The sequence below is a fragment of the Myodes glareolus genome, chromosome 7 (assembly GCF_982192425.1).
Source record: "Myodes glareolus chromosome 7, mMyoGla1.1, whole genome shotgun sequence".
Taxonomy (NCBI): Eukaryota; Metazoa; Chordata; class Mammalia; order Rodentia; family Cricetidae; genus Myodes; species Myodes glareolus.
The window spans coordinates 82,291,252-82,307,346 of NC_142032.1; the positions used below are offsets into that span (position 1 = coordinate 82,291,252).

The window sequence follows — 16,095 nt, forward strand, 5'->3', positions numbered from 1 at the left end:
GGCTTCTGCTTCCTGAAGGTCTGTGCAGGAGTCTTCTCTATTCAGCCGTTTTTCTCCTCTTGCCCCATAGAGATTTATTTTAGCCGTTCTTGGTTTGACAGGTTGTCATTCCAAGTTGCTGTAAAGACAGGAAGCAACCTGCTGCCATCACGCTCCTGGGGGGTGCCGTCGAGAGCCTTTCTGCGGAGAGGAATTTGATGGATCTCTTCTCGCCACAGCCATCTCCAGGACCACTGTGAGTGTTCAGGGCCGGTGGCTTCTGCCTGCAGCTCCCGCAGCCCCCTCCTGCTGAAGGGCATGCTCTGTGAACTGCAAGTGCAGGGTGCTGCTTCCCCTTTGCTGTCTTACCCCATGCTAACTTGGACAGCTCCAGAAAGAGTTTAAAGTCTGAAAGAAAGAAATGGATGACAGACATTTTTGTTTAATTTTAATTTGCACAGATGTGTGCGTGATGGGTGTGTAGGGACATGCACGCCGTGGTGAGCCTATGAAGTCAGAGGATAATTTTGTGAGGTGGTTCCTTCTTGCCTTTATGTGGGTTCCAGGGATTGAACCTAGCTCTCTGGGTTTTGTTACCATCTTGCTGGCCTGTTTTTGTTTTGAGAGACAGTTTTAGGTCTAGATTGGCTAGGATGACCTTGAGCTTCCTGCACCTCTGCCTCCCAAGTACAATGCTTCCAGCTCCCATATGCCCTGTGGCTGTCTGACTGATAATTCTGATGCCTATTTCTTTCTTGACTGCTATGTTTGAAATTAAATGAAACTAGAGAAATAACAGTAGGTCCTAAATACCATTCCTTAAAAACAGCAGCAAGTTCTTTTTCCTTTTTTTCAAAGAGGATTTATTTTGACTCCTGATTCCAATTCTTTCTTTGTTAGCTCCCCCGCTACCAGATAAGTCCCACCATAGTAGACTAGCCTGAAAATCATCCTGTGTGATAACAGGCACATAACATCATACATGCCTTTGCTTTTGCTGTTTTGCTGTATATGTGATAATGCATTATTGTAGCTTTTTTTTTTCAAGATTTATTTATTATGTATACAGTGTATGTGCCTGCAGGCCAGAAGAAGGCATCAGATCTCATTACAAATGACTGTGAGCCACCATGTGGTTGCTAGGAATTGAACTCAGGATCTTTGGAAGAGCAGCCAGTGCTCTTAACCTCTGAGCCATCTCTCCAGCCCTTATTGTAGCTTATTTTTATGAAACTGTGTTCCAGCATGACTTTTTTTTTCCCCTCTCTTTTAAAGTTTATTTTTATTTATATGTGTTTCTGTGTATATGTATGCCATGTGCATTTGAGTGCCTTAGAGGGAGTTAGACCCTCTGAAGCTAGAGTTAAAAGTGGCTGGGTTCTCCTTGATGTAGTTACTGGGAGCCAAATCTAGGCCCTTAGTAGTTGCTCCTAATTACTGACTCAACCCTCCAGCACTGCCCTCCCCATCCCCTGGGTCTCACTGTTTAACCCTGGTTGTCCCTGAATTTACCTAGCTCCCTACCCCTATTTCCTGAGTGCTGTAGTTAAAGGTGTGTGCTACCATGCCCAGTCCCACTTTTTTCTTTTTTAAAAAAGTGTCTGTGTTTGTATTCTGGTTCCAGAAGAGGGCATCAGATGCCTTGCTGAACTGTGAGCTGCTGGGAAACTCACATCCTCTGTACGAGCAGCACTTTGGACTACTAGGCCATCTTTCCAGCCTCTTAAAATTTTTTTCTTTTGTTTGTTTTGTTTTTCGAGACAGGGTTTCTCTATAGCTTTTGGAGCCTGTCCTGGAATTTGCTCTATAGATAGATCAGGCTGGCCTCGAACTCTGTAGATCCACCTGCTTCTACCTCCTGAGTGCTGGGGTTAAGTGTATGTGCTACCAACACCTAGTGCATACATGTTTTCTTGTTATTCAGGGGGAAATAAACAGAAGAAGAAAAGAAATGACAGATTTCTGAAGTTTTCTTCTAGTTTTTGTTAGTCCTTGATTATTTTTTTTTCCTTTGCAGGAATTATGTTCCACAAAAGAGCATCCCCAAGGAAGTGCCACCAGGTACCAAGGCCTCTCCAGGTTGGTCCTGGGAGGCTGGACCATTGGCTTCTTCCCCAGCCTCACAGAATACACCTCTGGCTCAAGTGTTTGTCCCTTTGGAGTCTGTGAAACCCAGTAAGTAGTTTGTGCTGCTTCTTCTTTGTTGGATCCCTAACAACAACGACAAAACACTCCACACTGATAGGCATGGTCCTCAAACTGGGAAGTTGGGTCTGAAGCTGGGGGAGAGGTGAGGAGAGCTTTTCAGCCTTTGGAGCGGACATCTTTCTTAGTCTTCTCTGTCGGGGGTGTCAGCTGTGAAGGGATTGGCAGGTGGGGTTCAATGCGGAGGCTGAAATCTGTTAGGACGTGATGTTTGTTCATCTGGAGCTCAGGAGGGAAGGGTTTAATGTGACCAAAGTGACGGGAAAGGTGAGAATGGAAAGAAAGGAAGAATTTGGCTAAGGACGCTACTTCTCTGTGGCTGCTCAGTCAGAAAAGTGGGTCTTGCCTGTTACAGGGGAAAGGAAGCCAGAGGCTCTGCCGGCTAAGGCTGCACACTGTGGCCTGCATGGTGGTGTGGACAGCAGAAACCAGACCTGAGCACTGGGCCTCTGCTCTTCTACAGCCCAGAGTCCTGTGTGGTGGCAAGGTGTGGGAAGGTTGGCGTGCAGGAGACCCCAGTAGCCAGGCGGAGTTCTTTAACTGGACTTGGCGATAGCAGGCGCTCTTTGTGCTTTTGTTTTATTGTTTTCATTGGAACAATATTTCATGTTCAGTGTTAACTTCTTAGTTGTGATAATTGTGTAAGTAAGGTATTAACATTTGGGGAGGGTGGGTAATGAATTTATGAGAATCATTTGGTTTGCCTTTGTAACTTCATAAATCTAAAATAATTACAACACAAAGTTTAAAAATGGGTGTAAAACAAGAGTAACATACTTAGTGTACAGAAGCATAGAAAAATTAAAGCAGAAAGGTAACGTTCAGCATTACCAGCTGGCCAGAGGCAGGCATTCTATTGAAGTCTGTGTGTGTGTGGTACTGGGTATCAAACCCAAGATCCTGCACTTTCTTGAATCCCCTCCTCTCTTCTTCTCTCCATCCCTTCATTTTTATTTTGTGATAGATAGTTTCATGTGTTCCATTTTGGCACAGAACTAACTACATAACCAAAAATGGTCTTAACCTTTGAATCTTCCTATGGGATTACAGGTGTAGGCCATTGTACCCAGTTTTCAGGGTTTTTGGGATTCAACCTAACACCTCCTGCATGCTGGCCAGGAACCTATGGAGATTCATCTCTAACCCTCTTTTTCCTGTTTTGTTTTGAGACAGAGTCTCACTATGTAGTTCTAGAAGTCTGGAATTTACTATGTAAAGCTCGTTTGTCTTTGAACTCGAAGAACTCACATGTCTCTGCCTGTCTTCTTAGAGAATCCCCACAGTGCTGGGATTAACTGTGTGTGCCACCACATCCAGCCTGGTGGGTGTGGGTGTGGGTGTGGTGGGGTTGTTAATGCAGGGTCTCAGTGTGTGGTTCTGGTTGTCCTAGAACTCACAGAGATGTACCTGCCTTTGTCTCCTGAGTGCTGGGGTTAAAGGTGGTGTCCGCCACAACTGACTCTATTTACTGAGTGTTTTGGTTTGTTTTGAATTTCATTCTTTGTGACACGCCATGCCTTCTATAGTGTTCCTACATACATGATTTTAGTTGTGATCGAGTTTAATGGAAAAAGAAAAGATTCCTTTTTGAAGCTGGGTGTGGTGATGAGGGTGGGCAGGTGGTAAGAGACCGTTTTGATTAGGGGAGTCCTGTGAGGATTTGGGATGCAGATGGTGAGGTGAAGAGATGGGGGGGCAGCAGGTGTCAAGCATGAGTGCTGACCCCTGGTGGATTCCCGTCTACCAGGCCGCTTGCCGCCCATCATCGTGTATGACCGCAACGGCTTCAGAATCCTGCTGCACTTCTCCCAAACTGGGGCCCCTGGCCACCCAGATGTGCGGGTGCTGCTGTTGACCATGATGAGCACCGCCACCCAGCCTGTCTGGGACATCATGTTCCAGGTGGCTGTCCCGAAGGTGAGTCATCTGCTGCTGGCCAGCTCTGACCTTTTCACTAGTGACTCCTTTCTGGACACTTACTGAGCATTGTTAGTTTGATATAAGGGACAGACTCTTCACATAAAATGGGGATTTTAATGGCCTACGTAGCTGGGTATTCCTGTATATTTGACTTCAGATAAGGATCTATTGAGGTAAGTTTTTAGGTTAATTCCTTAAAAATACTACCAGGGGGCTGGAGAGATGGCTCAGCGGTTTAGAGCACTAACTGCTCTTCCAGAGGACCCGGGTTCAATTCCCAGTACCCACATGGCAGCTCACAACTGTCTGAAAATCCAGTTCTGGGGGATCTGACACCTTCACACCAATGTACATAAAAGTTAAATAAACCATAAAAATATTTAAAAAAAAAATACTACCAGGTGGTGGTGGGATACACCTTTAATCCTAGCACTCTGGAGGCAGAGGCAAGTGGATCTCTGAGTTCAAGGCCAGCTTGGTCTGTAGAGCAACCAGGACTACACAGAGAAATCCTGCCTTGAAAAACAAAAAACAAAACAAAATCTTGTTTGTGGGTTTTTTTGTTTCTTTTGTTTTTTAAGACAGGGTCTTCCTGTGTAGCTAGTCTGGAACTCATTATATAGACCAGGCTGACCCCCAATTCACAAAGATCTTCCTGCCTCTGTCTCCCAACTGCTAGGATTAAAGTGTGTACCACCATGACCTGATGTGTTTTGTTTTTTGATACAGGGTCACACTGTGTAGGTCAAGCTAGCCTAGAACTTGCTTTTAGCCAAGCTTGGCCTTAAACTCAACTTCTTCCTGACTCTGCAGCCTGAGTGCTGGGTGTATAGGGATGTGCCACCATACCTCACTTAGATGAAGAGAGTTGGTCCTATTTACTCTTTGGGTTGTTCTGGACTTTATAAAGCATGAATATGGCCACTAGCATCATCCAGGGTCGCCTGGCCCTCTTTAGGCTACAAAGCAAACAGGAAAAGATAGAAATAGATTATGTGTGTGTTCTCATCCATACGGTAGCCTATAACGGCCATGAGAGGGCCTGTCACTCTTTACACTCTGGCAAGGCAAGGCTCAGAACTGAGTGTTGTACCCACGGACATAGAGCTGGTGAGAGGCAGATTGAGAACCCAGCCCAAGATTTTCTTTAGTGTTTTATGCTTTGTCTGGGATGCCAACTGTTGATCACACACCTTCAAACACATTCCTGTGGGCAGAAGGAAAGGTACTTTTGGATCCTCTATCCCCTCATAAGAAATGTCTGTGTGGGACCACATGGGTGTCTTGAGGTGCTCCTTTTGAGATCAAGTTGCTGTTGGCCTGAGTGCCCTTCCTGATCTGTGGCTTTCTGGATTAACATGTTGAATCTTCCACCCGTAGTCAATGCGAGTGAAGCTGCAGCCGGCATCCAGTTCCAGGCTCCCTGCGTTCAGTCCCTTGGTGCCTCCAGCCGTGATATCTCAGATGCTGCTGCTTGACAACCCACACAAAGTATGTTCCAGGGAAACAAGGCCCTGAATAGTATATTGAGGCTTTTCTGTCGAGTGTCAGTGGTTCCAGGTTGAGTTTAGGGGTGGAACCAGCCCTTCCTGGGGCCTCCTTTGCTTTGGGGTTTGTTTGTTAAAAGATCTGTAATGGGCTGTCACAGTTGCGAACCAAGGGGTAAACATGTGAACTCATACCTAGACTCCTCTGAAGGAAGCACCCTGTCTTCCTGTGGGTCTCTGAATTTCCCTTTGGGCCTGCAGAAGTAGGCAGGGCTTCCAGGATACATGCCTGGCTCCCTGTGAGTTTGCAGTTCCAAAGAGACTAAGCCAGGATAGCCAGGCCATCTGTTACTTGAAGACTTAATTTAGGGGAATTATGTAAATAAACTAAGCATGTGGTGGTGCACACCTGTAACCCCAGCACTCCAGAGGCAGAGGCCAGCCTGATATACACAGCAAGTTCCAGGCCAGCCAAGGCTACACAGTGAGACCCTGCCTCAATAAATAGATAAGTAAGTAAATAAATAAATAAATAAATAAATAAATAAGCTGTAAGCTGTGCCTTGGAGACTCCTAGGCTGGGTGGAGGCTTTTATTGTGGGCCTGAATCTCTAACGTCTTCGCCTCTCTTCTGTCCCAGGAACCCATCCGGTTGCGGTATAAGCTGACTTTCAACCAGGGTGGGCAGCCGTTCAGTGAAGTTGGAGAAGTGAAAGACTTTCCAGACCTGGCTGTCTTGAGCGCGGCCTAACTTCTCCACCGAGATGCTCCGGTCAAGCTTAGGCCAGCATTCCTTTCACCGTCTGGTCGGGACTCATTGTGAAGTAGTGCAGAGTGCCAAGCCTTCTTTCCTCATGTCAGGCCTTGATTGCCAATCTCTGTAGATCATGTGTGTGCACGTGTGCGTGTGTGTTATGGGGGTGCCGGGGGTGGAGGGAGAGCTGGGCTTGGGATCTGGGCAGTGTGGGGGCTGCTGACGACTTCTGAGATCATCTCTGCTGCACTCATACCTGCTTCTGCATGTTGGCTGACACTGTTGTCCCTGCCTCGGGTTGGAGTTTTATAAGCCAAAGTTTTTTTCCATGTCTTGTTATCTTTTCATTCATCCACTTTGTGCCTTGTCAGCCTTTGAAAGTCTTAGTTGCTCCCAGGCTGCTATTCTCAGGGACCTTAGAAAGGGACCTGGTTGGTCTTGTGATAGAGTGTGTCTTCTGGGGCACACTCTTCCAAGAATGGCCTTGTCTTCGTTTTCATTAGGGAATGCTGCTTGCAGATGTTCAGTCAAACCGAAATGGAATGCTTATTGCACTGGTTCAGGCAAGGAGCTGCCATGAGGCCAGGAGACCACACGCGGTGGGCCAATCATGTCCTTCACTAGTGCCTTAGATTCTCCCTTAGATGGACCCTCTGAGGCCTCGCTTGGGCTTTGGGTTCTGTGGGCTGGGCAGCCTGTCTGGGCCCTTACTCAGGACCCACGATGTCATCCTCACTCTTTCTGTTCATAAACATCTCAAAGCTCTTTCATTGTGACCCTGTGTTCCTTGTTGTAAATCACAGCTAGCTGGCCAGTCCCTTGACACTCACAGTCCAAGGTGGGGAACTGTGATACAGGTGGAGAGCCATGTGATGACTCCGTACAAAGCATCATTGAATAAATACTGTGTACAAATTTGCCTGGTGTTGAGTCCATAGGGGGCACACTTCAAAGTGATAGGCTGGAAGGAACTGCCTTCTGTTGACACGTGAGGACATGATGGAGAACAGCATTCTGACAAGCTGAGGTGTCGGAGCAGAGGGTTGCTATCTCAAGCTACAGCCCACCAATACTTTGAGAGTACCTACTGTGTGCTGGGTTTTTTGGCATGCACGCTTCAGCAAGTTCTGCTTGGCTGGATCTGTGGAAAGAGGAACCCTGAACTTTACTAAAACGGCTGGTGAGGGCCAGTCTTGTGAGATTCTGCCTCAAACTGAAAGGTTCTTTCTCAGTCATGACTATTGAAATGCATTCTGTTTGATCTTTTTGTGTTCATCTAGTTGGAAATCTACCAACAATAATTTTATTTGGGTGTGTATTAATAGCACAAAACGTTTGATCATTTCAGTAGATTTAGGATGGCTTCTGACTGCTGTTTTGTTTTTGAGACAGGATCTCGCTGTGTAGCCTGGGCTGGCCTGGAATTCACCATATAGACCAGGCTGGCCTGAAGTTGTACCAAAAGAGTTCCATAATAGCCCAGAATGGAGTATAACAAAGGTTTATTTATTTGGGAATAAACTCACAGTAAGGGTAGCAACCTGCAGTCCTCTGTATGCACTAGGAACTGGAACTGAATCCAGCAGCAAAGAGGGCCAAGCACGCTTTTTGTCTGCATTTATAGCACCATGCCCAAAGTGGGCTGGTATCTTCAAAGCTAAAGACTGAAGGAGTTCCCACAACACTGGCCTCATACTCACAGTGATCCACCTGCTTCTGTCTCCCGTATGTTGAGATTAAAGGTGTGTACCACCTGACTGGCTCTTGTAGCCCAGGCTGGACTCAGACTTGCTGTGTAAGCTGAGGGTGACCTTGAATTTCTAATCCTTCTGCTTTCAGCTCAGATTATAGGTGTGCACCACTACGTCCAGTTTCCAAGTCTCGACAAGGTGGAACCCAGGGCCTTGCGCATGCTCGGCAAGCACTCTGCCAACTGAGATAGATCCCCACCTGGTTTTTTGTTTTTGTTTTGTTGTTACTGTTTTTTGAGTCTCGTGCTATAGTATAGCCTGACCTGGAACTCATACATGTTCAAGGAAACATGATAGTAGCCAAGACATACAAAGTCTACACATGTGTGTGGAAGCAACCAGAAACAGGTCAGAACTAGAGGCATCCCAAAGTTTTGTTTTTTCCTTAAATCCCCCAGGGGCATGTTCCTTATGCTCACGTCCCCAGATGCTGCTTCAGTGTCACCGTTGCCTCTGTGCCGTCAGTCACAGAAAGCACAGGAGAAATGTATCCTAAGGCTTTCTGGCAATGTCATGTGACGTCATGGGACGTCTCCCTTCACGTCCCATTTAGATATTTGGCCACACCTAGCTGCACAGCACACTGGAAAATATGCTTTTTTTCTTACAATTTATTTAACTTTATGTGCATTGGTGTGAAGGTGTTCAATCCCCAGGAACAGAGTTACAGACGGTTGTCAGTTGCCAAGTGGGTGCTGGGAATTGAACCCAGGTCCTCATGAAGAGCAGTCAGAGCTCTTAACTACTGAACCATCTCTCCAGCCCTGAAAATAGGAATTTTGTATGCAGTACAGCACAATATAAAATTGGGGTCTAGTTACCAAGGAAGGAGAGATTGGATAGTGTGGTAGGAAGTTAGCAAGCAATCTTCCTTCAGTTGTGAGAGAAAACTGCTTTCAAGTTCTTGCTAAATGAAAATGCAGGGCCAGGCAGTGGTGGCACATGCCTTTAATCCCAGCACTTGGAAGGCAGAGGCACTCAGATATCTGTGAGTTCAAGACTAGCCTGGTCTATAAAGCAAGTTCAAGGATAGCCAAAACTACAGAGAAACCTTGTCTCAAAAAACCAAAACCAGAAAGTGCAGGTTATTTTTCTTTGTTGTGTTGGCCATCAAATTTATGGGGAGGGGCTGGAGAGATGGCTCAGTGGTTAATGGCACTGACTGCTCTTCCAGAGAGAGGTTCTGAGTTCAATTAATTCCCACCAACCACATCACAACCATCTATAATGGGATCTGATGCCCTCTTCTGGCATGCAGGCATAGATGCAGACAGTACTCATTATCTAAAAATATATATAAATAAATAATTTTAAAAAAGAACACAAGGGCTGTGGAGAGATGGCTCAGAGGTTAAGAGCACTGACTGCTCTTCCAGAGGTCCTGAGTTCAATTCCCAGCAACCACATGGTGACTCACAGCCATCTGTAATGAGATCTGGTGCCCTCTTCTGGCCAGCAAGCATACAGACAGAACACTGTATACATAATAAATAAATCTTAAAAAACAAACAAACAAAAAAAACTTGGAAAAGCAATAGTTTATTTTGCTTGCTTATTATGATTCCATATTCTCTTCATTGTCCAAGGAAATCAGGACAGGAAATGGAGACAGGACTCACCTACTGGCTTGCTTCTCATGGCTTGCTCTGCCTGCTTTTGAAAGATCCCTGGTGGGGGCTGGAGAGATGGCTCAGTGGTTAAGAGCATTGCCTGCTCTTCCAAAGGTCCTGAGTTCAATTCCCAGCAACCACATGGTGGCTCACAACCATCTGTATTGAGATCTACTGGCCCGCAGGCATACACGCAGACAGAATATTGTATACATGATAAATATTTAAAAAAAAAAAAAGATCCCCGGTGTGGGGGATAACACGACCCCCCCCCCCCCAAGTAACTCACGAGAGACCGTCCTTGCTGCAATCACACGAGGTTTAATTGACAAGACGGGAACCAGTGCACTGGGGCCCGAGACTCATAACCCACGCAGGGGAAGAGTTTGACCCCCGAGTAGCTAGGAGAAGGGGTTTTTAAGGGAAGAAACCACAGCCCAGTAATCAGAAAGGGGTAGGGAGGGTGTCACAGAAAATTCCGAAAATACCAGTGATGATCACAAGGGGGCAACTCCCTGTTCCTCAAGGTTATTCTCAAGATTACAATCTAACTTTATCTTCAGCTAATTCCTGGAAGCTGAACCGGCTAATCCTAGATTTCTGATTCTTACCTCTCTGCTTAGATTTTTGGCTTTATTTTTTTCCTGCTAGGGGGATCTGGACTTATCCAGGTCTTTCACTTTCTTATAGAAGCCAAGACCACTGTCCCAGGGATGGCACCACCCATAGTTGGTTGGGACCTTCCCTATTAATCACCAATTAGGAAAATGCCCTACAGATTTGCAGACACCCTAATCTTATGGGGACATCACCTTGCCAATGACTTTAGCTGTGTCAGGTTGTCATAAAGACTAGCCAAGCTACATCCCCATCCCCTGGCTCCAGCTTTAAACCAAGCAATTTCCTCATATACCTGGCCATGGCTGGGTCTTGGAATTCCAGTAGGTTTCTTTTCAAGTTTGTTTCCATTTACTGAAATTTCTAAACCAAATAAAGCTGTGTTTCTTATGTTCAATGTCACTGTTTAGACAAGTATTAAATATGATAAAAATACAAAAGGTGAAAACCCTGGCTTGTTAAAGTGCTTGCTGTGTAGGAATGAGGCTCTGAGTTCGATTCCTAGAGCCTTTATTAAAAATACTGGCAAAGAGACCTGGGCTTCTTAGCCAGCCAGCCTAATGTAATCCCTGCAAGAGATCTTGTCTGAAAAAGCAAGGTGGATGGCACATGAGGAATGGCACAGGAAGTTGGTCTCTGGCCTCCATAGGCACACGTGCACACTCACACACAGGACAGAAGTTCCCTCATCTGCTTTTCAGAGACAAACCAGGAGTACTTGAGCATGTCGGTTTGACACTAGATAGCTAGGAGACAGTACTGTTACAGTTTTGGCCACCGAGACCAAAGGATAGCCCATTCTTTCCCTTCACCTGAACTGTGAAAAGCTTCCAGTTGCTTTCTTGCATCGGCTATCCCCTCATTCCTGACAGCTCCCCACTCCCCACTACACCACCTTGTTTGTAGGCCTTTAGATTCACATTTTGTTCTTTGTTTGGTTTGGTTTCTTTTTTTTTTTTTTCAAGACAGGGTTTCTCTGTAGCTTTGGAGCCTGTCCTGGAACTAGCTCTTGTAGACCAGGCTGGCCTCAAACTCACAGAGATCCGCCTGCCTCTGTCTGGGATTATAGGTGTGTGCCACCACAGCTAGCTCCTTACAGTCTTAATTGGTAACATTGTTTAAGATCGAGTTAAAGACCACCAGGTGTCAGCAAATGAAGTACAGGCACTGGCTACCTAAGTTTGATTCCAGATACATGAGGAAGAAGGAGAGAAGTGACTTCTTCAACTTGTCTTCTGACTTCCACACCACACTGTGGCACATACACACTACCAATAAATAGAATGTTTTCTTTTAAATCTACTTTTTAAAATCTAGTAAACAATTCTATTCATTTATTCATTATATATATATATATATATATATATATATATATATATACATACAGTATTCTGAATGCATGTGTGCCCGTAGGCTAGAAGAGGGCACCAGATCTCATTACAGATGGTTGTGAGCCACCATGTGGTTGCTGAGAACTGAACTCAGGACCTTTGGAAGAGCAGGTAGTGCTCCCAACGGCTGAGCCATCTCTCAAGTCCCATAGTTAACAATTTTTGAAGTTTTAACGATATCAGCAAAATACTAGTTACAATTGGTATTCTTAGGCCAGAAAAGTTTGAGAGTTTTCTTTCTTTTTTTTTCTTTTTTGAGACAGTTTCTATGTGAAACAGTCCTGGCTGTCCTGGAACTCACTTTGTAGACCAGGCTGGCCTTGGACTCACAGAGTCCCTCCTGCTTCTGCCTCTTAAATGCTGGGATTAAAGGCATGTGCCACCACTGCCCAGCTCCTGAGCGTTTTCTTTAGCCAGCTCACTAGTGGTGCCTGCCACTCTCCAGTTAATTCCTCCACAGCCTGTCTGTGCCCTCTGTATTTGTTAGAGTTAGGATCTGAGACAAGAAATGGGAAAACAGGAAGGAAGCCACAGTGGCTTAACACTTTTCTCCGTATGTTTCCTTGAACAAGCCAGTGAGGTGGGGCAAGTCTACCGAGTAATCTCAACGGTCGAGAGGTAGATTCAGGAAGATCAAAAGTACCAGTTTGGATAACACAAGACCATGTACACACACACACACACACACACTGGAGAGATGTCGGTGTAAAAGTGCTTGCTGTGCAAGTGTGAGGACCTGTGTTAAGAAAAAGCCCCCAGAACCCATGGAAAAGCTGGACTCCATGTCCTGGAGAGATGGATGAGCAGTTAAGAGGAGTGATTGCTCTCCCAGAGGATCTGACAATTCCCAGCACCCATATGGTAGCTCACAACTGTCTGTAACTCTGATTCCATGGGACAGGACACTCATGACAAAATACCAGTGCACATAAAGTAAAAACAAGTTTTAAAAAATGCTTAAAAAAAAAAGCTGGACTCCGGACGGAGCTTTTGAAATCCCAGTGCTAAGGGGAACTGAGACAGAAGAATCCCTAGGAGTTCTTGAACTGCTTAACCTAATGTACAAAGTGGAAAACAACATAGATCCCATCTCAAGGTAGAAGCAAGGACCTGAGGCATTCTTCCACCTTCCACACAGGCTCCATGGCATCTGTACACCCTTCTTCATACACACAAATGCTTACACACACAATAAGATTCTACTGTGAGTCCGGCGTGGTGGGCACACGCCTTTAATCCCAGCATTCAGGAGACAGAAGCAGGTGGATCTCTGTGAGTTCGAGACCAACCTGGTCTATAGAGTGAGTTCCAGGACAGTCAGGGCGGTTACACAGAGAAACCTTGTCTTGGCGGGGTGGGGAATCACTCACGGTCATGCCCAGAGATTGCACTAACCATACCCACCCACGCGAGGATCCATCAAAAGGATCAAAGCTTTGTGGATGTGGAATACTATTTAAAGAAAACATTATGCCGGGCCACGGTGGTGCATGCCTTTAATCCCAGCACTCAGGAGGCAGAGGATCTTTGTGAGTTCGAGACCAACCTGGTCTACAAGAGCTAGTTACAGGACAGGCTCCAAAGCTACAGAGAAATCCTGTCTGGAAAAACCAAAACCAAAACCAAACAAACAAACCCAAAACATAACAGCAGTTGAGAGCACATGCTGCTTCTTGAGGATCTAGGTTTGGTTCCCAGCATTCATACTGGACACCTTACAGCTGCCTCTAACTCCAGCTCTAGGGATCCAATGTCATTTTCTGAACCCTGGGTATATTGATTCACAAGTGACTTAACCTACACAGAGACACACATAATTTAGAAATTACAAATGAGTCTTAAAAGAAAAAAAATAGATAAAAATAGCCTGAGCCTCAGTGACATCAGTGGACACACACAATAAGGGAAATATACTCAAGAAATTTCGTCCAGGTCAGCTAGAAAATAGGCTTTGAGGCTAGCCTGGGCTACAGAGTGAATTCCAGGAAAGCCAAGGCTACACAGAAAAACCCTGTCTCAAGAACCAAACCAAAATAAAAAGGAAATAAGAGTAGGCTTTAAGACATTACTAGATAGAGATAAAGGTGTATTTGATGATGATATTAGGTTAAAACTGTAGGAAATACATTGCAACTGCAATATGCCCAATATCACAGCCATGAAGAACCTGAAGCAAAAATATACGCAACTGGAAAAGAAAAATGGGCAGTACAATACATATTTCATTCTGTTTTGGTTTTGAGATGGGGTTGGTCTACACAACCCTGACTGTGGAACTTACAGGGTGGACCGGGCTGGCCTCAAACTCATAGAGATCAACTTGCGTCTCCTTCTGGGTGTTGGAATCAAAGGTTAGCCACTGCACCTGGCTAACAATAATGAGTTGGAGATTTAAAGTCTTGGAATAATTGGTGGAACAACTCAGAAGATGAGCAAGGACATAAGTTTTGAAGAACACTACCCCATCTTATTAAGATATACAGAACACTTGCCCAGTGTCTGCAGATATTTCTTTTTTGCTGTTGGGTTTGTTTTTAGTTGGTTTTTAGGAGACAGGGCCTTGCTGTATAGGCCTGAGTGACCTCAAATTAAAAACAATCCTGTTGCTGCCTCCCAAGCGCTGGAATTACATTCGTGCATCACCACATCCACTGGACATTTGTTCTTCTTCCTCCTCTTCATAGTGAATGCTCATTATACATGGTGCTGGGTTTCATAAAGACAGTTTATTTCAACAGTACTTTAAGTATATTCCCTACTGAATATCCCCCCTTTTTGTTCCATACCCCGTTCTGCTCTCAGATTAGATGTGATTTTAGGTATTTATATAAAATATAGATTCAAAAGTGAGAGAAAACACAGACCTTTGTTTTCTTTTGCTTATTATATTTAGCTGTATCCTTTTTTCACAACATCTCATCCTTCTTCATGCTGTACACGCTTTCAAATGCACATAGAACCCTGCCCATGACAGACCAGTGTTAACACAGGCCATAACAAATCTCTGCACGTCTAGAACGGTTTAAGTCATACCAAGTATGTTTTCAAAATACATGAAATTAAATTAGAAATAGACACTAGACCATGGAGTGGTGGCTCAAGGTAGGAATCCCAACACTTGGGAGGCTCAGTCAGGACTGCCTTTGAGTTCCAGGCTAGAAGGACTACAGAATAAGACCGTGTCTTCAAAAAAAAAAAAAAAATTCTATTGAAAAAACAAAACAAAATTCTACTTTGCTATTCTAGACAAAAGCAAACAGACTCAGAGAAAGAAGAAAAAAAGGAAACTGATTAGTGAAGAAATTGATGGAAAAAAGAAATGGAAACTTAAAGGAAGAGCTGGCTTTTTGAAGATTATTAAAATTAAATCAGAAATAAAGAGGGGGTACCATTATCAATTCTACAGAAATTTTAAAGGATTATGAAGGAAGGGCTGGAGACAGGGCCCAGCGGTTAAGAGTACCGACTGCTCCTCCAGAGCAGTCGATCCTGCGTTCGATTCCCAGCACCCATAACCACCTGTAAAACTCCACTTCCAGGAGATTCTTCATCCTCGTCTGGCACCCGGCACGCAAGTGGTTCACAGACATACATGCAGGCAAAACACTCATCCACATAAAATAAAACTAAAAAAGAAGTGCTGCAGTGGGCTGGAGAGATGGTTCAGTGGTTAAGAACATTACCTGCCCTTCCAAAGGTCCTGAGTTCAATTCCCGGCAAACACATGGTGGCTCACAACCATCTGTAACGAGGTCTGGTGCCCTCTTCTGGCCTGCAGACATACACACAGACAGAATATTATATACATAAACAAACAAACAAACAAAAAAACAAGTGCTGCATGCAATTAGTGAGAATGGAAAAGTAGCAACATTACTCGTAGCTACACACTGAGTTTATCTCAGCTACTCTACTCAGGAGTCTAAAGACAGACACTTTCGGGTATTTCAGGAACGAACAGGAAGCAAATATGGCTAGAACGCCGGGTTGCCGAGTTCTTTTTCAAATTTTCATTTTATTTATTTAGACGCCTGTGTGCATGTGTTGAGGGTACGCTCAGGAGGTCGGAGGACAACTTGTGGATGTCAGTCCTCGCCGTCCGTTTGGGGTGCCGGGGGTCGAACTCGGAAACTCCTCAGGCATGGAGGCAAGTACCTTTACACAGCCAGCCCACTTCCTAGCTGCCAACCGCCTCAGTTCTTCGTCACACGCTAGGACAGTGATAGTTCTCAGGAGAAGTCGGGGTTTCTACGCGCAGACGCACGGGACGGTTTTCTAGGAAGTACTTGGTTTACTGCTTGGAAAATATTTACAGAAAAAGAAACTGTCCTATCTGCTAGGACAGTGCCGGGTCCGCAGCCGCCAGCGCGGCAGTCGCTA

The 16,095-nt window shown here is 45.1% G+C and overlaps 1 protein-coding gene and 1 long non-coding RNA gene across 2 annotated transcripts in view; one reads left to right on the top strand and one right to left on the bottom strand.

Moving 5' to 3' along the window:
• Positions 1-7,263, top strand: part of Gga2 (golgi associated, gamma adaptin ear containing, ARF binding protein 2) — a 36,333-nt gene extending 29,070 nt beyond the window's left edge. Inside the window, exons 13-17 of the mRNA XM_048460414.3 lie at positions 102-235; positions 1,997-2,154; positions 3,932-4,101; positions 5,485-5,595; positions 6,232-7,263. Of these exons, the coding sequence (XP_048316371.1) occupies positions 102-235; positions 1,997-2,154; positions 3,932-4,101; positions 5,485-5,595; positions 6,232-6,342 (684 nt within the window). The 3' untranslated portion in view covers positions 6,343-7,263. The remainder of the gene's footprint in view (positions 1-101; positions 236-1,996; positions 2,155-3,931; positions 4,102-5,484; positions 5,596-6,231) is intronic.
• LOC146893451 (uncharacterized) lies at positions 230-16,078 on the bottom strand. Its single transcript, XR_015003068.2, has 3 exons — positions 15,871-16,078; positions 15,399-15,487; positions 230-387 (listed from the first exon to the last, which is right to left on the bottom strand). It is a non-coding gene; the product is annotated as an uncharacterized LOC146893451 (long non-coding RNA).
• Positions 16,079-16,095: the final 17 nt, after the last annotated feature.